General features: G+C 44.9%; 1 protein-coding gene across 10 annotated transcripts in view; it reads left to right on the top strand.

Annotated features, from left to right (window-relative positions):
• Positions 1 to 27,049, top strand: part of TRAPPC11 (trafficking protein particle complex 11) — a 203,426-nt gene that overhangs the window by 140,615 nt on the left and 35,762 nt on the right. For all 10 annotated transcript variants that reach the window (XM_029583298.1, XM_029582652.1, XM_029582739.1 and 7 more), the window contains 2 exons: positions 5,543 to 5,699; positions 21,318 to 21,429. In XM_029583298.1, coding sequence (XP_029439158.1) covers positions 5,543 to 5,699; positions 21,318 to 21,429 — 269 coding nt within the window. The remainder of the gene's footprint in view (positions 1 to 5,542; positions 5,700 to 21,317; positions 21,430 to 27,049) is intronic.

The raw sequence follows: 27,049 nt of genomic DNA on the forward strand, positions 1-27,049 counted from the left end.
TCTATTATCTGAAAGAGTAAATAACCGATTCACATCTACCTGTTCTAGACCTCTCTGCGATTACCAAGCGGACGGCCATCTCTGTAGCCAGGGGCATCGGCTTTGAAGGATTTGCAGAATCGCAAATTGGAAGGTTAAGAGAAGTTTTGAAGTGTCTGCCCTGGGCATTCGTGCAGCGGTTTACAGCAGTTACATGCTCCGGGTGAGCCTGCGCTGGGTGCGGCAATTGCAGAGTGCACAAGATCTAGCAAGCCGAATGGCTGGAGGCCGCTGTGGCGTACAGCGCGGATGCACTTTGACCTGCTTGGCACCTCATCGCGCAATATGGTGTCGGCAATGTCAGCCCGCAGGCTTCTGTGGCTGCAGAATTGGTCTGTGGGTTTTTCTTCTAAAAGCCCAGTTGGGGGCTCTTCCCTTTAAGGGCATGCTCCTGTTTGGAGAAAACCTGGAGCAGCTGATTAAGAATCTGGGTGAGATTAAGGCTCCGGAGCCTTTTTCTGATATCCCTCTGCAGGTCACTGGCAAAAGAGGTGGTCATCTACAACCTTGGAGTTGGTCCTGTTAGCTCTTGCGCATATGAGACCTCTGCAAGCTGCTTTATTGTCCCGTTGGAACCCACTATTGGAAGAGTTCTATGTCCCGTTGCCACTTACAGACGTGGCCAGGTTCAATCTTTCGTGGTGGCTGGTGCAGCAGCACTTGGAGTATGGCGTGGATCTGGAAATACCCCGGTGGATGGTGGTGACGACAGATGCCAGCCTCTCTGGCTGGGGAGCAGTATGTAAGGATTGGGCAGTGTAGGGCCAGTGGTCTACGGAGGAGGTGTCCTGATTGATCAAGCGCCTGGAGACACGGGCTGCTCACTTGGCCCTGGAGAGTTTCCTCCCCCTTCTGCGCAATCAGGCGGTCCGAGTCCTGCCAGACAATGCGATGACAGTGACCTATATCAACCGGCAGGCGGCATTGCACATTGCAGGGACGACCAACATACAAACATACCCCCTCAGTCGTCACCAGCTAGACCCGTGGGAATGGGAGCTGTCTGACACCATGTGCCTGATATCTCACTGGTGGGGCAAGCCTCATGTGGATCTCATGGTGACCCATCTAAATGCCAAGGCATTGCGCTTCTTCAGTAGCGGGAGAGATCACGGCGTGGAAGGAGTCTATGCTCTGGTGGTTCCTTGGCCACACTACGTTCTACTTTATGTATTCCCCCCGTGGCCACTGTTGGGAAAGATGATCAGGAGGATCGAGCTTCACCCGGGCCAAGTCATTCTCATAGCTCCAGAGTGGCCTTGCCGACCCTGGTTCACGGACCTCGTGAACCTATGCATGGAGGGGCCCCTGAGGTTGAGTCATCTCCCAAATCTTCTTCGACAAGGTCCCATATTTTTCGATCAGGCAGCTCGCTTTTGTCTTGCGGCCTGACTTTTGAAAGGCGCAGGTTGCAGAAAAAGGGATATCAGGAAGAGGTGATTTCTACTTTACTCAGAGATCAGAAGGCTTCTACCTCCCTGGTATATGTTCGTGTTTGGAAGGTCTTTGAGTCCTGGTGTCAGTCTCTGGGGATAGATTCTCGGAAAACCTCAGTTCCTCTGGTCCTTTCCTTCCTGCAAGACTTGGTTCTCCGGGGTTTGTGCAAAGCACCCTATGAGAAGGGCTACCTTGAAGGACCTCACATTGCCAGCAGAAAACACCACCTTCAATCTGTTCAGCCAGATTGAAGGTGGTGTTTCTATATATATATATATAATATATATTCTCGGAAAACTTAACTTATATATATATATAAATGTGTGTGTGTGTGTGTGTATATATATTATAACATCATGAATCAAATCCCAAATCTATAGTTCATTTACTGTCATCTTGCCCACTGTAAATGAACTGAGATAAATAAAATTGACAATGAATTTACAGATGTCCGCAGTGCTACTCATTTCATTTTAAACCTGTACTTTTGCATGAAAATTCACACTTCCTCATGGTTTAAATGGTGATGCTGGTCATTTTTCATGTAAATCATCACACAAAGGAAAATTGGTTCTTACCTGCTAATTTTCGTTTCTGTAGTACCACGGATCTGTCCAGACTGGGTTTTGCCTCCCTTCCAGCAGATGGAGATAGAAAAAACTTCGAGAGTGCCCTCTCTTAACCTGGTGTGCCACAGCTGCTTCTCAGTATTTACTCATACCCAAGCAGAACAAACTTATAGACGAAACTACTCGTGAATTAACCTAATTTTTCTCCCCCTAACGAGCAGAGGGTGAAATCACAGAAGTTTGATAACAGACCAAAGAACGGCTTTAAATGGATAGGACAAGCCTTTGCCACACTTCAGGAAAGATTAGAAAAAAATTAAACAGTCGAGCGGGCTCTTCTTATGCACCCTTTAACCCCACAGTGGGCGGGCATCTGGACTGATCCATGGTACTACAGGAACAAAAATTAGCAGGTAAGAACCAATTTTCCTTTTCCTGTATGTACCTGGATCAGTCCAGACTGCTGGGATGTACCGAGCTTATTCTAATCAGGGTAGAACTGCGAGAGTCCCGCTCGAACGACACTGGCCCCAAAATTGCAGGTGTCCGCCTGCTAGATGTCCAAATGATAGTGTTGAGCAAAAGTGTGCAAAGATTTCCAGGTAGCTGCCCTGCATATTTCCTGCGGGAAGACCAGTTGGCATTCCACCCAGGAGGCTGCCTGTGCTCGAGCAGAATGATCTTTCAGCCCTTCTAGAACTGAGTGACCACAACAGATATATGCTGATGCAATAGCTTCCTTCAACCAACGAGCAATAGTGGCTTTAGATGCCTTTTGTCCTTTCTTTGCGCCATGCCATAAGACAAAAAGATGATCCAATAAATGGAATCCGTTGGTAGCCTCCAAATAGTGCAACAAAGCCCGGACGTCCAGATGCTTCAACTCTCTGGAATGAGGATCCTTCAGTTCTACATCCATGAAAGCTGGAAGCTCCAATGATTGATTCAGATGAAAAGCAGAGACCACCTTTGGCAAAAATGATGGGACTGCTCGAAGCAAAACTCCGGAGTCCAAGATGCGAAGGAAAGGCTCCAAGACAGTTGGTCATATAAGGCACACTGCCTGCAAAGCCCTGTCAAGCTCCCAGACACAGGGACTTGCGGGCATAGGCATGCAGGCGCCACCTCGCACAAGCACACACAGAAACTTATCCAAGGGCACATAAGCTTGTGCAAGCACACAGAAGTGCAGATGATTGCGCACAAGCTCACAAAAGCATGCATAGGTTCTCACATGTGCCCACACTGGCTCACACACACACATGTAGTGGATGTGTAAGCCCTTTATGCTGTGACGTAGTTGACACAGCTTCAAGGGCAAACCCATGAGGCCTACACCAGCAGCCGGCAAACATGCCCTGCAGCGGAAAATCTGGAGCTTGAGTTTCACCTTTACCAGCCACCTCCCCCTTGGGTTGAGCCCTTGGGTTCTGGCGGCTAGCAGGACTTAGGTGGGTCCCTAAGGCAATGAAGATAACAAAAGTCCAAAGGCACACTGGGATCAGGGCAGGCAGCAGACTAATGGAGTTGGGAACAGGCCAAGGTTGTGGCAGGCAGCAGGCATCATGGTCGGATCCAAGCAAGAGGTCAAGAATCCGGAGAGTCAGGCCAAGAGAGGATGTATTCACATGGGACACACTGGACGAAAGAAGCTGGACGAGGATGGCTGGAGCAAATGAGATAGGCAAGGCTGAGCAACAAGGCTGAAAGATAAGGTGCAAGAATCAGGAATGCTGGCAACACACACTGCAAGGCAGGAGACTTGCTGTTGAGGCAAGGAGGACTGGCCCTGGTGGTCTCCAGTAGCAGGAACGGTGATGTCATCTGTAAGTGCCGCCAGTGGCACGCACCTAGCAGGAACCGCGTCAGAGGGGACCAGTATGGCAGTGTCCGTGCATGGGTGGGGAGTTGTCTGTGACCTAGCAACCCTCATTGTTGGGGGTGAGTGCCACGGCTCATGAGGCCACCCCATGAGCCACAAGTCTTAACACACAGGCTGTAATGGACCAGACTACCTGAACAATGCCAGGCATTTTTTGCTAGTAAAGTATAAATCTTGAGCTGGTGATTTTCGTAGAGGCATATTGAAACCTGAATTTTTATTCAGTGTAAATTATGCTCTGTAAATTCAACTGTATGTGTATCTTAAAGTTAATGGAGGTGATTTTCAGATTGCCCACAGTGCAAATCCATGCATACCTATACCCGCGGTCTCTGCACCATTTTTCAAAGGGACAACTTTCACTTTGGAAATTGCCACTGGTACAGTGTACACACAGTCATTTTGCACCTGCTTTAGGTGTAGGTAGAATTCTGCTTGAAAATTACATGCATAGATTTGAAAGTGCAATCTCTGGAGTAAATTTGCAAAGGGCTCACATGTGGAAAAGTGCCTTGTACACATGTATGTTTATCATTCGTGTGTATAAGGGGGTTTTAAAAACAAGCAGAGTATGTGCGAACTCTTGTGCTTGAGAGGGAAAATATGCACATACAAAGTGGGCATTTTTTAGGGTGGGTCAAAGCATGGTTTGGATATTCATGTGTAGTTTGCTATTATATAAAGAGCGCATACATGTATGTCATCAAGCATATATGCCAAATTCAAACTTTCATTGTCTTTCAATCTGGAGTTTGGCATTATGGCTTATCATTGGCCACTATCAGGGAAGCCAGCCTGGTCTCTTCCCAAGCTGAAAAGTTTGGGGCAGAGAGGAGGAGAGCCATTTTGGAATGAGCCTGCAGCAGTATAACCAGAAGTGTGCATGTGCCACAGGGTACATGCGTACTAAAGATCCTGAGTATGCATATAATATTACGTGCATATTTTAAAACCTGCGCAGATGGCTCTGCACAGGTTCTAAAACACTTGCTCAAATCTGTGTATAGGGATTTGTGCAGATATGCTTTAAAGTTAGGCTCCTGAACATGCTTTTCCTCCCTCAACATAAACATGCCCCAGGAGCTCCTTCATGCAATGGGGCTAAAAATCTGAATGGTGTTAATAAAACAAAAGAATTTAGGGGACCCATAATCTGTTTTGTTAAATATATATGTGTGCACAATTATAGTAAAAATGCTGCTCATAGTTTTTAACGTTAACTGCTGTCGGTACAATTGAAAGTAATTGGATTTGCCAGTGAAAATAAGGAGGAAAAAAATGCACAGGGTGGGGTGCTATGAAGGAAGGTGAAATGTTCACATACTGGAATATATGGTTCATCATTCAGAGAGAGACACCTCCTTGTTAGTGCTGGGTAGCATTCCTTCGCTGTTTTAGGTGTTCAGAATTCCAGAGACTACTACTGATTTTATAGCCCTACTAGAAATACACAGGTCTACAGCCATATTTCTGCTTGGCCAGATAAACCTGTAAGGGAATATGCAACATGTTGAGGAATGGAACAGGTTGATTGGTTGAAAAGAAAATAATCTGTAATGTAAGCAACATGGAAATATTGATGATGCTCTTACCACTTATCTTTTTCTCCTGGCAGTTTGAACATTTGGACAGAGTGTATGCAGATATACCCTTTTTATTAATGACAGATATTCTTAGTGCTTCTCCTTGGGCTCTTACCATTGAAACCAGTCAGCTACATCTTGCCAGTTCTACAATAACAGTGGATCAGCTGGAATCCCATGTAGAGAAAGGTGAGTTCTCAGCTCATTCTTGCATATTCAAAGGAAATGTGCAATAATTTTATAATTAGATTGCCTATCTCCATTCTTATTACACAATCACATAAAAATTTCAGACATGCTTCTGGTTACTGCTGCTCACAATTGTTTTTCGTATGCAGTGTAAACTTTATAAAAACATAAATGCTATCTGAGAATTCTGCAGCATAGTAGACAAGTTTTCTAATACATTAGGTTGAGGAGATATACTGACAGGAAATACACCCTATCCTGTTGGCAAATAAAAACAAAAACAAAAAAAACTTAGTGATTGGTGGAACAGAACTGATAGGAACTTTTAGTACATCAACATAAAATTTCCTAAGCAATTCTAATGGGGAAATTACAAGAGATTTGGGAAAATTTAATATCTGTAGATTTAATCTTCTAGTTATTTTTTTAATAATTCCAATCTGCAGTAAATTGCTCGTTTCTTTTGCTTGGAACCTGGCCGTATTTGGACAATTAAAATGTTCTTCCCCGCTACTGATAAATCTTTTTTAGGCCACCAGTTGGCATTGTTTCCTGATGTTTCTAAGGTACAATTAAGATGGAAGGTTTTTTTTTAATGAAAAAAAACGAGTTCTTGCCTTGGCGCTACATTTTTGCTTCAGTTCATTTGCAAATGCACAATAAAATTAGGTGCTAATAGACACACCTTTTATTTGAACCAGAATAATTAGATGGTTTTCTTCAAAATTGCAAAATACCTATGGCTGTTCCTAATTTAGTTGTCCAAATGTGTAAATTTAAGCAAGTTAATTTAATGTCGGGTTTTTTTTTTTTTTATTCTCTATATTTTTTAATATTTCTTTAGATAGTCCCCCCTGTTTGAAGCCTCATTAGAGTATTTATTTATTCCTTTAAGTATTTTTGACAGAAATGCTTTTAATAAGTTTTCTATGTTTTTATATCCTATGTACGTAATGTCAAGATTTTGACTTTTAATTTGAAAAAGTTATAAAAAGAAACTTTGCTGGGTCACATCAAGGTCCATTGAGCACAGCATCCTATCTGTGACAATGGTCAGTCTGGTTCACAAGTACCTGGCAGATGCCCAATAGTTGATCTGTTTCTTGTAACTCGCGCCCAGATCTACCTGGCTAATAACTGTTTATGGACTATTGTCCAATCCTCTTTTCAATACCACTATATTAGTTGCCTTGACACCATTTTCTAGCAATATATTCCATAGCTTTATTGTGCACTGAGTGAAAAAATACTTCCTCCAATTTGTGTTAAATCTGCTGGTTCATAGTGTTGCCTGTTCTTAGTGTTGTTTGAAAGGGTAAATAAGTTCCCTATTTACCCATTCCACCCCACTCATGATTTTATAAATCTCAATCATATCACATCTTAGTCATCTTTTTCCATGCTAAAGAGCTTTTCCATCCTTTTTATCATTTTTGTTACCCTTTTCTGTACATTTTCTATGTCTCTTTGGAGATGGTTCAACCAAAACTGCACACAGTTCTCAAGCTGTGGTCACACCATGGATCTATACAAAGGTGTTATTTTCTGAGTTTTGTTCTTTATTCCTTTCCAAATAATTCCTAATATTCTATTTACCATTTTTGACCACCACTGAATACTAAGTTGGAAGATTTCAAGATAGTGTTCACATGGAGTCTGAGGTCCTTTTCCTGGGGGATGACTCCTGACGTGTAACTCAACTTCGTGTACTTGTAGTAGGGATTATTTTTCGCTATGTTCATTACTTTCCACTTGTCCACATTAAATTGCATCTGCCATTAAGATGCCTAGTCTTCTAGTCTCACAAGGGCCTTCTGCAGTTCCTTTCAATCTGCAACAGTTTTAAATATTCTGTGTTATCTGCAAATTTGGTCACCTTACTCCAGATAATTTATGAAGATGCTAAAGAGCAAAGTTACCTATTCACAGTAGGACACTGCCTCAATCCCATGGCTTCCCAATTTTCTGAAGAGTCTCTCATCAATGACTTTGTCAAATGCCTTCTGAATATCCTATATACTATATTAGCTGGCTCACCTTTATCTGCATATTTTTTTACACCTTCAAAAAAATCTAGTAAATTATTAAGGCAAGACTTCCCTTTACAGACATCATGTTAACTCTTTTTCCCATTAAACCTTAGCAGTCCATATGGTCAGTAATTTTGTTTTTTAGAATAGTTTCTGGCATTTCTCCCTGCATCAACTTCAGGCTCACCAGTTTATAGTTTCCCAGATCATCCCAGGAGCTCTTTTTAAAAATGTGTCATACTGGCTACCCTCCAGTCTTCTGGTACAGTGGCTGTTAAAAATGAGAGGTTGCAAATCACTACAAATAGGTCTGCAGTTTCATGCTTGAGTTCCTTCAGAACTCTGGGGTGAATACCATCTGAACCTGATGATTTGTTATTCTTTAGTCTGTCAGTCTAATTTATTGCATCCTCTAGTATCACAGTGATTTTGGTTAGCTGCTCTGTCATCACCATAAAAAAAATGTTTCTGGTGTGGTTTCGCTTTCCACTTTATGAATGATGCCCTTTTGGCTTTAATTGTCTCTTTCACCTCTCTATTAAACCACTCTAGCAGTAATTTGGTTTTTCTTCAACTTTTTTTAATGCATGGTGGCCTCAAGGATGGTAATATTAAACAAAGTTCATGCCTCCTGCAAGTTTTTAATCTTATGAATTGTTCCTTTTAGATTTTTTGCTGACAAATGTCTTCATTTTAACAGTCTCCCTTTTAATAGTTAAATGTTACTGCAGTAGTTTTCCTTAGTATTTGCCCTCCAATGAATCTCAAATTTTATTACATTATGATCACTGTTGCCAAGTGGATCTACCACCTTTATCTCTTGTATCAGGTCCTGCACTCCATTGAGAACTAGATCTAATATAGTTCCCCCTCTCATTGATTCTATGACCAACTAGTACATTTTATTTATTTATAGTAACTTTTAACTCACCCATCACCAGACATCTTTTCAGAGATAAAAGCTTCACAAAACAGATAAGCCTTTACCTGTTTTCGAAAAACACCATACATGAAGCAGTCATTGATGGCATCTAGGAACTTTACCTTCCTTGCATATCCTGGTGTGACATGTATCCAATCAATACTTGGATACTTGAAATGTTGTGTTGCACTTTTTACTAGCTAGCCTAATCTCTGTTAGGATTTTACAGTCTGTTTCCTCATCCTGGCCAGGTGAGTGGTAAAATATCTGTACCATTATACTATTTCCTTTTACCCTAGGAACTTCTGTTAATAAAGATTCCATAGAAATGATGGCAGAAAAGGACCAAATGATCTACCCAGTCTGCCCAGCATGTTTATGCTTATGCCAGAATCTTAGAGTTACTGTGCAAGTTACCCCCATGTTATCAGTTACCCAGACCGTAAAAGTCAGGGCCCTCGGATGCTGTTTGAATCCAATTTTCCTTAACCCTTGCCATGGAAGCAGAGAACAATGTTGGAGTTGCATCAAAAGTATTAGGCTTAGTGACTAAGGGTAGTCACATCAGCAAGTTACACATCAGGTAGTCACATCAGCAAGTTACCCCCATGTTTATTTGTTCCCCAAACCGTAAAAGGCGAGGCCCTCGTTGCTTGCTGTCTGAATCCAATTCCCCTTTTCCCACTGCCGTTAAATCATAGTTGCATTAACAGTATCAAGGCTTATTTGTAAAGGGTAGTAGCTGCCATACCAAAAGTTACCCCTATGCACTCTTTTCTTTATTTCCATCCTCTAGCCTTTAGGGATCCACAGTATTTATCCCATGCCTCTTTGACTTCCTTCATTGTTTTTGTCTTCACCTCTTCTGGAAGGGCATTCCAGGCATTCAGCACCCTCTCCGTGAAGAAAAATTTCCTGATGTTGGTTCTGAGTCATCCTCCCTGGAGTTTCATTTCATGACCCCTAGTTTTATTGATTTCTTTCCAATGGAAACATTTTGATGATTGTGCATCAATATAACCTTTCAGGTATCTGAACATCTGTATCATATCTCCCCTGCACCTCCTCTAGGGTATACATATTCAGATCCTTCAGACTCTCCTCATAAGTCTTCCAATGCTCACCCCTCACCAATTTGGTCGCTCTTCTTTGGACTGCCTCTATCCTGTCTTTATCCTTTTTGAGATACGGGCACCAGTACTGAATGCAGTACTCCAGGTGAGGCCTCACCAAGGACCTGTACAAGGGCATTATCACCTCCCTTTTTTTTTTTTTCTTGCTGGTTATTCCTCCCTCTGTGCAGCCCAGCATTCGTCTAGCTTTAGCTATGGCCTTGTCACATTGCTTCGCAGCCTTCAGATTATCAGACACTATCACACCAAGGTCCCTCTCCCAGTCCATGCGCATTAGTCTTTCACTGCCCATCACATAAAGCTCTTTTGGATTGCTGCAACCAAGGTGCATGACTGCAATTCTTGGCATTGAATCCCAATTGCCAAATCTTCGTCCACTCTTCAAGCTTTCTTAAATCACTTTTCATTCTCTGTACTCTATCAGGCATGTCCACTGTGTTACAGATCTTAATATCATCTGCAAATAGACAAACTTTACCTTCTAACCCTTCCACCAGGCTGCTCGCAAAGATATTGAACAGAACCAGTCCCAAAACCTATCCCTGTGGCACTCCATTTAACACCGTTCTTTCCTCAGAGTAGGTTCCATTTAGCATTACATGCTGTCTCCTGAAAGCCAAGCAGTTTGAAATCCATGCTACCACCTTCACACCCACTCCCAAATTTCTCATTTTGTTCACGAGTCTCCAATGTGGGACCATATCAAAAGCTTTACTAAAATCCAAATAAATCACATTGAGCACTCTTCCCTGAGCCAATTCTCTAGTAATCCAATCAAAAAAATCAATCAAAGTTGTCTGACAGAACCTTTCCCTGGTGAATCCATGCTGTCTCAGGTTGAGCAATCCTCCTGATTGTAGGATAGTTCACAGTCCTTTCCTTCAGCAGACTCTCCATTAATTTTCCCACCACCTAGGTGAGGCTAACTGGCCTGTAGCTTCCAGCCTCCTCTCTGCTAACACACTTGTAAAGTGGGACCACCACTGATGTTCTCCAGTCTTACAGCACCACTTCCGTTTTCAGGGATCTATTGCACAGGTCCTACAGCGGACCCACCAGCATATCTCTGAGCTCCCTCATTATGCTGGGAATTACCTCATCTGGCCCCATGGCCTTGTCCACTTTGTTTTCCTAGCTCTTTCCATACATTCTCTTCTGTAAACAGAGTTTTGTCTACTCCACACCTATCCCACAGCTTGTCAGCTAGCACAGTCCTTCTCCAGGGTCTTTTTTAGTAACTCCGAATTGAAATATTTGTTTAATATATTGGCCATTTCTTGTGTCTCTCCACACATTGATCTTTGTCACCTTTCAGTTTCACTATACCACTTCGGATCGTTCTCCTTTCTCTGATTATATCAGAAAAATGTTTTATTATCTCGCTTTATCTCTTTGGCAATCCTTTCTTTCACCTGACTTTTAGCTTTTTTGATTTCTTTCTTCATCTTCCCCAGTTTCGCCAGATACTCTTCCCTGTGTTCTTCTTTCTGGGATCCTTTATATTTCTTGAACGCTGCTCTTTTTGCCTTTATTTTATCAGCCACCTCCTTTGAGAACCAGATCGGTTTCTTATTTCATTTACTTTTGTTTACTTTTCTAATATATAGATTTTTTTGCCTTTGTAATTGCTCCTTTTAGTTTGGCCCACAGTTGTTCCACCTCTCTCATTTTTTTCCCACTCTTCTAGTTCTATCTCCACATATGTCTCCATTTCGACAAAGTCCCTGTTTTTGAAATTCAGAACTCGGGTCTTCGTGTGACCTCTCTGTATCCTATTTGCAATATCAAACCATAACGTTTGATGATCACTGGTGCTGAGGTGGGCACCCACCTAGACATTAGAAACATCCCCATTAATGAGCACTAGATCGAGTATAACTCCCTCGAGTGTTCCATTATCATTTGTTTGAACAGAGCCCGTTGTAGGGCATCTACTATCTCTCTACTTGTAGATTCTGCAGAAGGGATTCTCCAATCTGCATCCAGCAGATTAAAGTCTCCATCAGTCAGCACTTCTCCCTTCTTACCCACCTTTTGGATGTCTTCGAGATCTCTGTCTAGTTCTTCCATTTGAGTCTGAGACTTGTAAACCACTCCAGTAAAAATGGATGTGCATCATCTTTTTTTTTTTTTTTTTTTTTTTAGGACGGCTGATAATGCTTCTTCTCTACCCACATTCCTTGCAGTTCAGTTGCTTGGGTATTGTTTTTGACATAAAGAGCTGCTACTCCCCCTTTTCTGTCCTCTCTGTCCTTCCTTAACAAGTTATAGCCTGCTATGACCGTATCCCAATCATAAGAATCCTTGAACCATGTCTCCATCCATAACAGCAACAATGTCCAAGTCCACCTCCACCATTAGGGCCTGCAGGTCTGGGATTTTATTGCCCAGACCACAAGCATTTGTGGTCATAGCTTTCCAGTTTTTCTCCCTTAATTTGTTGCCCTTCTTAGTCACCTTTTCTGCTTTTTTGGGCTGATATTTATTTTTTCCTCCCACTTCCTGTATTACTTGGGGGTGACATCATTCTCCCAGGACAAGCAGGATGGTAGTCCTCACATATGGGTGACATCATCAGATGGAGCCCTGTCACGGAACACATTTGTCAAAGTTTCTAGAACTTTGACTGGCACTCTGAGCGTGCCCAGCATGCCATAATCCCTGTGGCCACAAGGGTCTCCCTTCAGTCTCTTTTTTTTTTTTTTTTTTTTCGGCGATGCAGTTTGCCTCGCGTATTAGTAGCTCTTTGAGATTTCTCTCACCGTTTTTCCTCACAGAAAAATTTGAAGTTTACTTCTTTAAATCTTCCCTAACAGGGGTCTCCCATCGCGCACCGTTCACTCCGACACTCGGTGAGTACTTTTCCTGTGTCTCCTGTCGGTTCCTGCCACCTTACCAATCTGTTCCCGCAGGTCACCAATCGTTTTGCGCCCTTTTTTTCAGCATGGCGACTGGGTTCAGAAAGTGCCCAGAGTGTCCCCGAACGATGTCCATCACAGACCCTCAGTGTGTGTGTCCTGTGCCTGGCTCATCGCACGATGTCCGCTGGTGTCCCGACTGCGCCCAAATGAGCTCTTCTGCCTTTCGGAGTCATCTTGACAAGATGGAGTCTCTTTTTAAATTAAAACTAACTTCATCAACTTTTGCCCAGTCATCACCGGCGAGTAAACGTCCATCCACCGATAAGCCTTGCCAGGAGCAGCAGGGGGACGGCGACCGTCCATCACCGACGTGATCCAGGACATCGATGGCATCATCCTCTGTGCCAGGGAAAGACCAGACCGAGCACAGAGGGAAACATCACCACCGGCACCGACATGAGTCCACATCCATTGCCGGCACCAACATCGAAGCGGCATCGATGGCTATTGAGCCGCCTTCGAAGATAAGAAATTGCCATGATAGGTCAGACCAAGGGTCCATCAAGCCCAGCATCCTGTTTCCAACAGAGGCCAAACCAGGCCACAAGAACCTGGAAATTACCCAAACACTAAGAAGATCCCATGCTACTGATGCAATTAATAGCAGTGGCTATCCCCTAAGTAAACTTATTTATAGCAGTTAATGGATTTCTCCTCCAAGAACTTAACCAAACCTTTTTTGAACCCATCTGCACTAACCACATTCTCTGGCAACAAATTCCAGAGCTTTATTGTACGTTGAGTGAAAGAGGGCCCGGGGAGAGGAGCCCCCATCCTCCCCTGCACCTGAGACCCTGAGGCATTCCCCACCGACATCGGTGCCGGGTACTGAGCCTCCACAAACTCAGGTGGAAGGGCCAGTAACGCCTAGCCTGCTTCCCCCTGTAGCTGCACTATCCACACCAGTTTTCAGGGAGGAACTGGATGTCCTTGTTCACCAGTCAGTCCTCGATGCCTTCCGAAACCTGCAACCGCTATCAATGCCGGCCCCCATACCAGCACCAACCATGGAACCATCGATGTTTGCACCATTGCTGGACCGACTCGATACCCTCATCGGTGCTTTTCCAACTCAGCCCGTTCCATTGGCACAGAGTCGGCCATCGAGACCTCCACAGCACCCGATACCTGTTCCGGGCTCCTAGGAGGAAGACGACACAGCTTCTTTTTTTTTTTTTTAATTTTTTATTTATTGCATTTTAAACAATTTATACAAGAACACTTGCATTGAAATTTTTAAGTACATAAATAACCAACAAAAATTCTGAAACCAGAATACTGAAACAAAATATTCAATAGGCAATATTTAAATTTATGTACCTAAATAATAAAGGAAATAATGGGAGAGCATGTAATATAAGGAGCAAAATTTAGGAAATAAAATATTTCAAATTAGTGACATTCTGAATTCAGACCCCCGTTCTATTTCAAAAACTCCATAATGGGCTATTGAGGGGCGCTATGTGAGTTTAGGAAGGACCTTAACTGTATAGGTTCCATGAATACATACATCTGTTGTTGATATTGCATGCAACATTTACAAGGAAAACAAAGTTTAAACTTAGCTCCAATTTTTACCACCTCCTGTCTCATATTAAGAAATTGCTTTCTTCTAATCTGAGTTTGTTTAACAAGGTCTGGGTAACACCAAATTCTTTGTCCAAAGAATAATACATGGGCGCTTCTAAAGTAATTTTTAAAGATATTATTTCTGTCCATCAACAAGGCAAAAGTGACTAAAAGAGGTCTTCTCACAGTAATGACGACACAGCTTCTAGTCAGACTCCAGCTCCAGGTCCATCGATGCTGGAACTGCTTCCAGGTCCATCGGGACTCTCGAGGCCTAAATGTCTTCCATTCCCCTCAATGCCATAGATTCCATCGAAGCCTCCATCGATGCCAGTACACCCTCCATAGAGGCCTCCATCGATGCCTATGCACCCTGTAGTGTTAGACGTTCTCCCTCCTTCAGGAACTCCCTATGATCCATGGGAGGATGTGGACACAGTTGCATCCACATCAGAGGACTTGCTCTCAGAGCCTTCTCCTCCAGAAGAAAGATGGCGGTCTCCTCATGAAGACCTTTCCTTTGCCAACTTTATCAAGGAAATGTCTGAAACCATTCCCTTCAACCTGGTGACAGAAGAGGATACCTGTCACAAGACCTTGGAGGTTTTACAGTTGTTGAGCCCCCAAGGAAATTATGGCCATTCCAGTGCACGAAGTCCTGTTGGATCTCCTTCTCAGTCTATGGGAGCATCCTGGCACTGTCCCACCAGTCAACAGGAAGACAGATGCAACGTACCTGGTGCACCATGCCCCAAGTTTTCAAAAACCACAACTTCCTCATCAATCTGTAGTGGTTGAATCTGCACAGAAGAAGGCCAAGTGATTGCATCCACATTCCTCAGCTCCCACTGGTAAAGACCAGAAGTTCCTGGATGGACTGGGTTGGAAAATCTTCCAAGGCTCTATGCTGGTATCCCGTATAGCCACCTACCAACTATATATGACCCAGTACCAAAGAAATCTATGGAAGCAGGTCCAAGGTTTCACAGACTCCTTGCCTCAACAGCAGCAAGAAAGCCTGACTGCCGTTATCCAAAAGGGGCTGGAAGCATGAAGTAAGAGCGGCATATGACTCCTTCGAGACTGCTTTCCGGTTATCAGCAACAGGAATCAGTGCTAGAAGATGGGCTTGGCTGAAAGCTTCTGATTTAAGACCTGAGATCCAAGATAAACTCGCTGATCTCCCATGCACTGGAGACAGTCTCTTCGGAGATAAAATACAGGATGCAGTGGCTCAGTTAAAAGATCACCACGAGACCCTACGTCAGTTATCTAAATCACTATGGACACTCCCTCCTCATCCCGCAAAAACATGAGAAGAGACCCTAGAAGACCATTCTACCACTCATGTAAGTACTACCCACCTGCATTTCAAGTGAGACCAGCCAGAGCCCCTCAAAGTGGACATACACGCCAGCCCAAAGCACCCAGAGCACAACCACCTCCACAAGCTGGTCCAGCCTCTGGAATTTGATGAGCTCCCAGAGAACAGCGGCCAATCCCCAATGAACCCAAGCCCAGGAATACCTCTAGGTGGCTGTCTGCACTACTTCCAACACAATTGGCGCCTCATAACATCAGATCAGTGGGTAATATCCATCATAGCCCAGGGATACTGTTTAAACTTCCTCACGGTACCCCCCAGACTCGCCACCCAATCCACTGTGGGCCTGAAAAGACCACACATTGCTTCTATCGTCAGAACTTTCCATCCTTCTGCGAACCAGGGCCGTAGAAGCTGTCCCCCTGACACAGAGGGGCAGAGGGTTCTACTCGCGCCATTTTCTGATTCCAAAAAAATCGGGCGGTCCCTGCCCCATCCTAGACCTCCGCAATCTCAACAAATTTCTTCAAAAAGAAATATTCAGGATGGTGTCTCTCAGCACCATGCTTCCCCGACTACAGCAAGGAGATTGGCTCTGTTCTCTGGACCTTCAGGACACCTACACATCGCCATATTCCCACATCACCGCAAATACCTGCGCTTCATAGTGTGGTCATTTTCAATACAGAGTTCTGCTATTCGGTCTGACATCAGCGCCTCTAGTGCTTACAAAATGCCTAGCAGTGGCTGCCGCACACCTACGCAGAAACACCGTACACGTGTTTCCTTTCCTGGACGACTGCCTAATAAAGAGTCGATCCAAGCAAGGAGTTCTCAGCTGTCACTAAAGCTCACTACGAATCTTCTACACTCGCTGGGATTTCTGATAAATTACTAAAAATCCCACTTGCATCCCTCTCACCTCCTTACCTTCATCGGAGCAGATTTGGACATCACAGTCGCAAAAGCTTTCCTGCCCAACTACCACGCAGACATACTCTCCAAACTGGCTACATCTCTGTGCACATGCAAAACAGCCTCAGCCCATCAATTCCTCACGTTACTGGGGCATATGGCTTCCACGGTTCATGTCACTCCTATGGCCAAGCTAGCCATGAGAATAACTCAATGGACTTTGAAATCTCAGTAGCTCCAAGCCACTCAACCTCTTTCATCCCTAATCCATGTCACTGACCAACTGCGTCTGTCACTTCTCCGGTGGACAAACAGAGCCAACTTGCTCACAGGTCTCCACTTTCAGCAATTGGTTCCTCAAGTGACCTTAACCACGGACGCATCCAACTTGGGTTGGGGAGTTCATGTGAACAACCTTCAAACTCAAGGTACTTGGACCCAACTCGAAGCAAAGTTTCAAATCAACTTCCTAGAGCTTCGAGCCATACGTTATGCTCTATATGCATTCAAGGACTGCCTTTCACACAAGACTGTTCTCAGACAGACAGAACAACACAGTTGCAATGTGGTATTTGAACAAACAGGGAAGCACAGGCTCTTATCTCCTCTGCCAAGAAGCTACGCAGATCTGGGCCTGGGCCCTTGCACACTCCATGCATCTCCAGGCCACTTATCTGGCAGGCATACAGAACATAGTAGCAGATCACCTCAGTCGATGTTTCCATCCCCACGAGTGGTCTCTGGACCCCTGTGTAGGGAGCAAAATCTTCCAACGCGCTGGGGTCAACCAATCATCGACCTCTTTGAATCCGAACTGAATCACAAAGTGGACAGATTCTGCTCCCTGCACAGGCAACAAAACATGTTAGCCATGGACGCCTTCGCTCGCCCCTGGAACACAAGCCTCCTATACGCATATCCTTCGATACCACTAATAGCCAAAACTCTTGTGAAGCTACAACAGGACAGGGGATCAATGATACTCATAGCCTCTTACTGGCATAGACAGGTATGGTTTCCCATGTTTCTCGACCTCTCCATCTTAGAACCAATTCGCCTGGGCTCAGTTCCCAATCTCATAACTCAAAACCACGGCATGTTATCTTCAGACCCTATCCCTCACTGTCTGGATGTTGAAAGCCTGATCCTAAAACCACGCAATCTTTCAACAAGGATTTCTCAAGTGCTTGTAACTTCACGAAAGCCGTCCACATGGAAATCGTATCTTTCTAAGTGGAAAAGATTTACCACATGGTGCACCCAAAAAGGCATTGACCCCTTTTCCTGCCCCACTCCATCTCTTAGACTATCTCTGACACCTTTCAGACTCTGGTCTCCAGACTTCCTCGGTACGGGTATACCTCAGTGCCATCTCAGCATACCACAAGGAAGTAGGGGATGTCCCGATAACAGCGCAACCCCTTGTGAGTCTGTTTATGAGGGGCCTATTACAACTTAAGCCCCCTCTACAGCCACCAGTTACTGAATGGGACCTAAACTTGGTACTTTCAAGACTTGTACATTCCCCGTTTGAGCCTTTGCACTCCTGCGATGTTAAATTTCTTACATGGAAAGTTTTCTTCCTAGTAGCCATTACATCTGCTCAAAGGGTCAGTGAGTTACAAGCACTTGTCACATACTCACCCTATACAAGGTTCCTCCATGACAGAGTGGCCCTCCATACTCACCCTAAATTCCTTCCCAAGGTGGTAAGCAATTTTCCCCTGAATCAATCTATAGTCTTGCCCACCTTTTTCCCAAGGCCTGACTCTCACCAGTCGAGAGTTTTACACACCTTGGACTGTAAATGTGCACTTGCATTTTACCTAGACTGCACTGCAGTCCACAGGAAATCCACCCAACTCTTCATTTCTTTCGATAAAAACAAACCGAGAGTTGCAATGGGCAAACAAACTCTCTCCAACTGGCTAGCAGACTGTATCGAATTCTGCTATGAGAAAGCAGGCCTTCCCCCTTCAGGGACGAGTGAAGGCGCACTTAGAGCCATGGCAACATCAGTAACACAATATCGTTCAGTCCCAATTGCTGAGAAACTGTAAGGCTGCAACATGAAGCTCTCTCCACACATTTGCAGCACATTACTGCCTGGACAAGGAAGGATGTCAAGACTCTGCTTTTGGCCAATCCATCTTGAAGAACTTATTTCCAGTATAATCCCAACTCCTTCCACATCCAATCTGTTGTGATTTTCAGGCTGCCCCATTTTTCCCCAACAGTATGCCAGTTGTGCCTGTTGCACAAGTTGTACTCTGTTGGTCCAAACAAATATGAGTCAGCCTGTAGCTTGCTAATCACTCATATGTGAGGACTATCATCCTGCTTGTCCTGGGAGAAAGAGTTGCTTACCTGTAACAGGTGTTCTCCCAGGACAGCAGGATGTAGTCCTCACGAAACCCAGGTCCAAAACAGTTTTATTATGTTATTTTTTCGCTCGCACCTTTTGCTACAAATGAGACTGAAGGGAGATCCCTGTGGCCACAGGGATTGTGGCATGCTGGGCATGCTCAGTATGCCAGTCAAAGTTCTAGAAACTTTGACAAAAGTGACCCATGACAGGGCTCCGTCTGACGCCACCCATATGTGAGAACTACAATCTGCTGTCCTGGGAGAACACCTGTTACAGGTAAGCAATTCTGCTATTTCATTGGCCATGTCCTGCCACCCCCATTCTTTAGTTTAAATGTTTAATATATGATCTGAATTTCTCACTTAGCATCATCCTTCCTGCTACAGACAAATGTAGACAAAAACATACACTAAGAGAATTCTCTTTAACTTAAATACACTGTTGTGCAGAAATTTTTATTAACATCCACAAAAATGTAAACATATACACAATTAAAACTAATCACAATCATACCAGGCATTCACACATTAAAATCTAAAAACCCAATGACACAATGTAATACTTCTTACAGTACATCAGATTAAAGTGCAAAGAACATGCATATCAAATATTTATAATGCAAAATTTGAAACAATGATATCGGTTGTCTTCTGTGGAGTGTTGAAAACTTCGGAAGAAGCTGGAATTAAAAGCTGACAACAAGACATTGAATTTTGAACGGTATTTGGCACTCTGATTGAGAGAATAAGATAGGTGATACACCGTTAGTTATTAAGAATGAGTCCCTGATGAAGCCCAGGCGAGGGTGAAACAAGGATCCTTTGTCGGACAGAGTGTATGTGGATGGAGTGTTGGAGGGCAATCTGCCCCAGATGCAAGCCATTTAGATAATTTGTGGAGTAATACAAACAGTTTTGCGGGTGTAGCGTGCAGAGAATCAGCACGTGCACGTGTATTGGAAGAATCCGGGCCCCTGTAAAGGGAGAGGAAGCGGATAACTTTTTTTTATTTTTCCTTTGAAGAAAGTATTTGGATAATATTGGAAACTTTATGAAGAAAAGTATTGTTTCAAATTTTGTGTTATAAATATTTGATATGCATGTTCTTTGCACTTTAATCTGATGTACTGTAAGAAGTATTATATTGTGTCATTGGGTTTTTAGATTATTTTTTTTTTGTGTGAATGCCTGGTATGATTGTGATTAATTAGTTTTAATTGTGTATGTTTACATTTTTGTGGATGTTAATAAAAATTTCTGCACAACAGTGTATTTAAAGTTAAAGAGAATTATCTTAGTGTATGTTTTTGTCTATATGGTAGAGAATTTTGTGAAAACATATCCCTGTGTGTTGTTTACCACAGACAAATGTAGGCCATCCTTGCCATTATAGCCTTTTACTGCTCCAATCACGACCCTAGCCTCCAATGTATCCAAAACCACTTTCTGTACACCAGGTTTTGAGCCAAGAATTGAAATTATCTCTATGGCATAGCTTCTCATTTCCCTTTCCATGAACAGGTAATACTTCCAAAAAGGCAATAGTCTTTGCAGTGTGTCTTATCTTTCCTAGGTTTTGGAAATCTTTCTGTACTTCATAGACATCATTTCTATTGAGGCCATTGGTCCCTAGATGGATGATAATATGGTGCAATTTGTTTTCTGTAAAACTTTTATCCCACTTGACTTTATGCCATATTTAACGCACAGTGCCATCCCTCAAAGAATTTTATCTGCCCTGTCATGTCGATATAATTTGTACCTGGTAAGTGTCTTGTTGGTTGATCTCCTTCCTCCAGGTCTGTGAGATGCCTCTTATGTCTTATATATACCTTTAGCACCATACATTCAAACTCTTCAGACATTTTTCTCAGACTTCTGTATTCTACTGCACTCTGATTCATTGACTTTATTGTGATTTTGTCAGTGTAGAACAAAATGCATGCATTCTCAAACTGTAAAGGTACTGTATGGGTAAGTAACTTTATATGTTCTAATTAACCATTGTATTATTGCAAACGGTTGCAGCCAATTTGTAACAGAGGAATTGTTATATTAGAATTTGATTGCTAGAATAATAATATGCATTACTTTAAGTATCTATTTCTATGTTTTTTTGGGGGGGGTTGTTTTGTTTTTAAACATTGAAGAGTTAACAATGGATTTGTTCTTATAAAGCTATCAGTGTGTTAGAAAATGGGAATACTGTTGCCAGTTGTGGGGAAAAATATTTCCCATGTTTAGGGAACATGCTATCCACATTTTCCCTTGGCCCCAGTTAAATGTCTTTTTGGCTGGAGGCTTGTAACTTCTGTTTCAGATAATTATCTGGTAGTTGAGCCACTACCACAGGGCTCACAGTTCTCATTCTGAGCAGTGAAAATGCTGCACCAGCTGCTTAGAGTTTCTGATATTAATAACAAAATGGTTTTGACAGTTGTTTTACAGACTGGAGAGAGTGCTAGTGAATGTTTTTGCCTTCAGTGTCCACCGGTTTCTAATGGTCAAAATGGAGTGGCTACTGGACGTTATGTAATTTCTTGGAGGAGGTAAGTCACAAAATATTCTCCATGCTAAAATGACCTTCATATACCACAAATGAGGTAATCAAATTTGCAGATGATACAAAATTGTTCAGAGTAGTTAAATCACAAGCAGATTGTGATAAATTGCAGGAAGACCTTGTGAGACTGGAAAATTGGGCATCCAAATGGCAGATGAAATTTAATGTGGATAAGTGCAAGGTGATGCATATAGGGAAAAATAACCCATGCTATAGTTACACAATATTAGGTTCCATATTAGGTGCTACCACCCAAGAAAGAGATCTAGGCGTCAGAGTGGATAACACATTGAAATCGTTGGCTCAGTGTGCTGTGGCAGTCAAAAAAGCAAACAGAATGTTGGGAATTATTAGAAAGGGAATGGTGAATAAAACGGAAAATGTCATAATGCATCTGTATCGCTCCATGGTGAGACCCTACCTTGAATACTGTATATAATTCTGGTCGCCGCATCTCAAGAAAGATATAATTGCGATGGAGAAGGTACAGAGAAGGGCGACCAAAATGATAAGGGGATTGGAACAGCTCCCCTATGAGGAAAGACTAAAGAGGTTAGGACTCTTCAGCTTGGAGAAGAGACGGCTGAGGGGGGATATGTAGAGGTGTTTAAAATCATGAGAGGTCTAGAATGGGTTGATGTGAATTGGTTATTTACTCTTTTGGATAATAGAAAGACTAGGGGGCACTCCATGAAGTTAGCATGTGGCACATTTAAAACTAATCGGAGAAAGTTCTTCTTCACTCAATGCACAATTAAACTCTGGAATTTGTTGCCAGAGGATGTGGTTAGTGCAGTTAGTTTAGCTGTGTTTAAAAAAGGTTTGGATAAGTTCTTGGAGGAGAAGTCCATTACCTGCTGTTAATTAAGTTGACTTAGATAATAACCACCGCTATTACTAACAACGGTAACATGGAATAGACTTAGTTTTTGGGTACTTGTCAGGTTCTTATGGCCTGGATTGGCCACTGTTAGAAACAGGATGCTGGGCTTGATGGACCCTTGGTCTGACCCAGTATGGCATGTTCTTATTTCATTATGTAAATCAGCATCATACTGTGCTTAAGTAAGAGATTGGCCAACAAAATAAGATACCAAATGGCAGGGGTGGCCAACCCCAGTCCTCAAGAGCCAAAAAGGCCTGGATTTCGGGATATCCCTAATGAATATGCATGAGAGAGGTTTGCATGCAATGGAGGCAGTGTATGCAAAACTCTCATGCATATTCATTGTGAATATCCTGAAAGCCAGGCCTATTTGTGACTCTTGAGGACCAGATTCGGTTGCCCCTGCCATTTAGAATGTCTCTGTAAGAGCTAAGTGGTATCTAAGCCACATACTTAAGGCATGGGGTGATAATAAAGAATATATGGAGGAGATTAAGCCTGTTACAGTTTTACAATAGTGTGCTCTCAAATACATTTATGAAAATATGAATGGTTAAAAAAAAAAAAAAAAAAAAAAAACCTTCCCTGTATGTACCCGGATCAGTCCAGACACCTGGGTTTTGCCTCCGCACCAGCAGATGGAGACAGAGCAAGACTTTGACGGGCTCTGTCATATACCAAGGTGCCACCCACAGCCTCTGTCTTACTCTGTCTCCAGCAGATGGCAGGTGCAAAACCCACTGTCTTTGGAGATTCCTGATTGTTGTAGTTGTATAGTTTAGTTATAGTCAGGATTTATTTATTACTTTCCGCGATTTAAAAAAAAAAAAAAAAAGAAGATAAAGAAGTCAGGTCCCTCGTCGCTGGGAGCCTCCCAGGGGGTTAGAAGGTTCTGAGGGGACCATCCCCCCTGGTTGAGGCCGCTGCTCAGGGTCGAGGACCCGGTCCCATAGGGGTAGCAGCGTCGGGGGTGATACCGGGGAGCCCGGCTCACTCACCCCCCACTGGAGCAGGAGGTCCAGCACCAAGGACAACGATCGGCAAGTGCTTCTGTTAAAAAAAAAAAAAAAAAAAGTTTGGGTTTTTTTTTCTGCCTTTGCGCGCCGGCTCTCCGCTATCGTCGCTACTGTTTTCTGTAGTTTTTATTGCAGTTTTTCTTCGGAGGTTGCAGGCGGCAGCGGGGACAGATTCTTCGGGGGTCATCGTGCCATGCGTGCGTCTCTCGCGCGACGGCTTGTGTTCGGGATGCGTGCAGGGAGACGAGGGCTCTTCCGATTTCGGTAGGGGGGGTCGTATACGAGCGCTGCGTTTGCCGGTGAGCACTGGACCGGGTGAGGCAGGGCTGGATGATCCGTTCCCGCTGAGCGCGGGAACGGCGGCCATTTTGAGCTCACTTCGGGATGCCACGCGGTCAGCACTGGGGGAGGGATCGCTGCCTCCTGCGCTTTCTCCTCAACAGCTCCCATCGGGGGGGGGGGGGGGGAGAATGCTCCAGCGGGGGAGGCCTCTCCCTTACAGGAGGATAGCCCGGGGGAGGGCTCCTCCTCGGAATCCTCTTTTTCCTCAGAATTTGTGCTACTTATGCACAAAGTTTTTAAAGCTAAGACTCCTGGGAAGCTGGGGCTGCAGCCGAAGTCCCAGGAGAAACGTAAAAGGAATAAGTCCCGGGGGGATTCGGAGCTGCCAAAAGGAAAGACCATTGCGGTCTGTCCCACCGGGGACGGACACGGATTCCACATCTCAGGACGAGACGGACCCTCCGGTAAGGCCCCTGGGGGTGGACGATGAGGCAGATACGGAGGTATCGGTGCAGCCCAGTACCAACAAGGGAGCGCAAGCAATGGATGGGGACGACCCATGGATGGTACGCCTTTTTAAAAAAGATGAGTTGGCACCGCTCATTCCAGCCATCCTGCAGGAGCTCGGAATAGACGCTCCGCTGGCAGAATCCCATCTGGGAGCTATGGACCCGGTCTTTTTGGGTCTCAGGGGACCGACTGTGTCCTTTCCTTTTCATTTCTCGGCGACAGACCTTCTCTTCCGGGAATGGGACACTCCGGATTTGGGTCTGAAAGTCAGCAAGGCTATGGACAAGCTGTATCCTCTCCCAGAAGACGCTTTGGAGATCCTGCGTCTTCCTCGGGTGGACGCAGCGGTGTCAGCCGTGACGAAGAGGTCCACAATTCCAGTGATAGGGGCTATGGCTCTTAAGGCCAATGCCGATCTCTCGGAAGGAGAAGCCACACAGGTGAATCGTCTGGAGGCGGTAATCGCTTACAGCGCGGATGCGTTGTATGATCTCCTGCGCACGTCCGCCAGATCCATGTTCTCCGCAGTTTCCGCACGCCGTCTCCTTTGGCTCCGGAATTGGGCTGCGGATGGCTCTTCTGGGGTCCCTGCCCTTCAAAGGGAAGTTGTTGTTTGGCAAGGAGTTGGATGATATGATGCAATCACTGGGAGAGAACAAGGCCTATAAATTTCTAGACGACAGACCTCGATCTCGGAGATCGTTTTCTGCTAGAACTCGGTTCCGGGGAAACAGGAGGTCCCGTCCAGCGAGATCTTCTGGGTCATCCTACCGTTCAGGTTCTTCCAGACAGCCTTCATGGTCTCAGTACTTTCATGGCAGACGATTCGGCAAACAAAGTAACCCTCAATCGGGGGCAGGATCTAAGACTACACAATGAGATATGTCCAGTCCATTCCTCTCTTCCGGTTTCTCACCCAGTACCACATGTGGGGGCCAGACTGTCGCTGTTCTTCGAGGAATGGACTAAAATAACGTCGGACCAGTGGGTCCTCACCGTGATAAGTCAAGGTTACGCTTTAGATTTTGTACAGACTCCTGCAGACAAGTTCCTCTTTTCTCCCTGCGAGTACCAAGAAAAGAGAGAAGCAGTGCAGGGAACTCTGCAGCGCCTACAGGACTTGGGGGCCATAGTGCCGGTTCCGGCCGAGCAACAGCGCAGGGGTCGCCACTCCATTTACTTCATTGTCCCAAAAAAGGAAGGGACATTCAGACCGATTTTAGACTTAAAAAGAGTCAACAGGTGCCTTCGGATACCGCGTTTCAAAATGGAGACTATTCGCTCGGTTATCGCCTCAGTTCGACCAGGCGAGTTTCTGGCCTTGTTGGACCTCACGGAAGCATATTTCCATATCGGCATACAGCCGTTTTACCAGAGATTCCTCCGGTTCTGCATTCTGGGCAGGCATTATCAGTTCCGAGCTCTCCCTTTCGGACGCGCCACTGCTCCCCGCACGTTCACCAAGGTAATGGTGGTGGTGGCCGCTCAACTTCAGAGGGAAGGGTTTCTGGTACATCCCTACTTGGATGATTGGCTGATTCGAGCGAAGTCCGAGCCTCTGTGTCAGATAGCGGTCCGGCGGGTCCTTCAACTGTTGCGGTCTCTCGGATGGGTGGTCAACCTTACCAAAAGTTGTCTGACCCCGATACAGTCCCTGGAATTCCTGGGCGCTCTTTTCGACACAAGGCGCAGGGCAAGGTATTCCTCACGGCCGAACGAGTGGTCAAGTTACAGAGTCAAGTGAGGAACCTATTGTCTCTGCAGATGCCACTAGTGAGAGATTATCTCAAAGTCTTGGGCTCCATGGTGTCCACCTTAGCTTTGGTTCCCTGGGCGGTTGCGCATCTGCGTCCCTTACAATCCGCTTTACTGTCCCGCTGGAATCCGGTGTCAGAGCAGTTTCATCTACCTCTTCCACTTGCGGACCAGGCGAGAACCAGTCTCGAATGGTGGCTTGTCTCGAATCATCTGACATGTGGGGTTCCCCTGATAATGCCCGACTGGACAGATGTCACCACGGATGCCAGTCTCTCTGGATGGGGAGCAGTTTGCCTGGGAAGGTCGGTACAGGAACAGTGGTCCAGAACACAATCGCTGTGGTCCATCAACCGCCTGGAGACCAGAACTGTGTCTCTGGCCCTGCAAGCCTTCCTCCTGATGCTTCGGGGGAAGTCGGTCAGAGTCCTTTCGGACAAAGCGACCACAGTGCGACCACAGTGGCGTACATCAATCGCCAAGGAGGAACCAGGAGTCGACTAGTTGCAATGGAGGTGCAACATTTGATGAGCTGGGCGGAACGACATCTCAGCAACATTGCAGCATCTCACATCGCCGGGGTAGACAACATTCAGCCAGACTTTCTCAGTCAGCACCATCTAGATCCCGGAGAGTGGGAACTGGCCGACGAGGCGTTTCGTCTAGTCTGCGAGAGGTGGGGCACGCCCCACATGGATCTGATGGCCACTTTCCAGAATGCAAAGGCCCCACGGTTCTACAGTCAGCGCAGAGAAAGGGGGGCAGAGGGAGTCGATGCTCTGGTCCTTCCCTGGCTGACAAACGTGTTACTGTACGTCTTTCCTCCCTGGCCCCTGATAGGCAAGGTGCTTGGGCGTATTGAACTTCACCCATCGGAGGTAATTATGGTGGTGCCGGAGTGGCCCCGGCGCCCGTGGTTTGTGGATCTCCTCAACTTGGCGGTCGCGGCCCCTCTTGGGTTTCGGGAGTCCGCGGTTCTTCATCAAGGCCCCGTTTGTTTGGAGGAGGTGGATCACTTCTGTCTCGCTTTTGAAAGGCAGCGCTTGAAGAATAAAGGATATTCCGATGCGGTGGTAGCTACCTTATTGAGGTCACGGAAACCGTCTACGTCCTTAGCTTATGTTCGGGTCTGGACAGTATTTGACGAATGGTGTGCG

This window comes from Rhinatrema bivittatum, chromosome 1 (assembly GCF_901001135.1).
Source record: "Rhinatrema bivittatum chromosome 1, aRhiBiv1.1, whole genome shotgun sequence".
NCBI classification, from domain to species: domain Eukaryota; kingdom Metazoa; phylum Chordata; class Amphibia; order Gymnophiona; family Rhinatrematidae; genus Rhinatrema; species Rhinatrema bivittatum.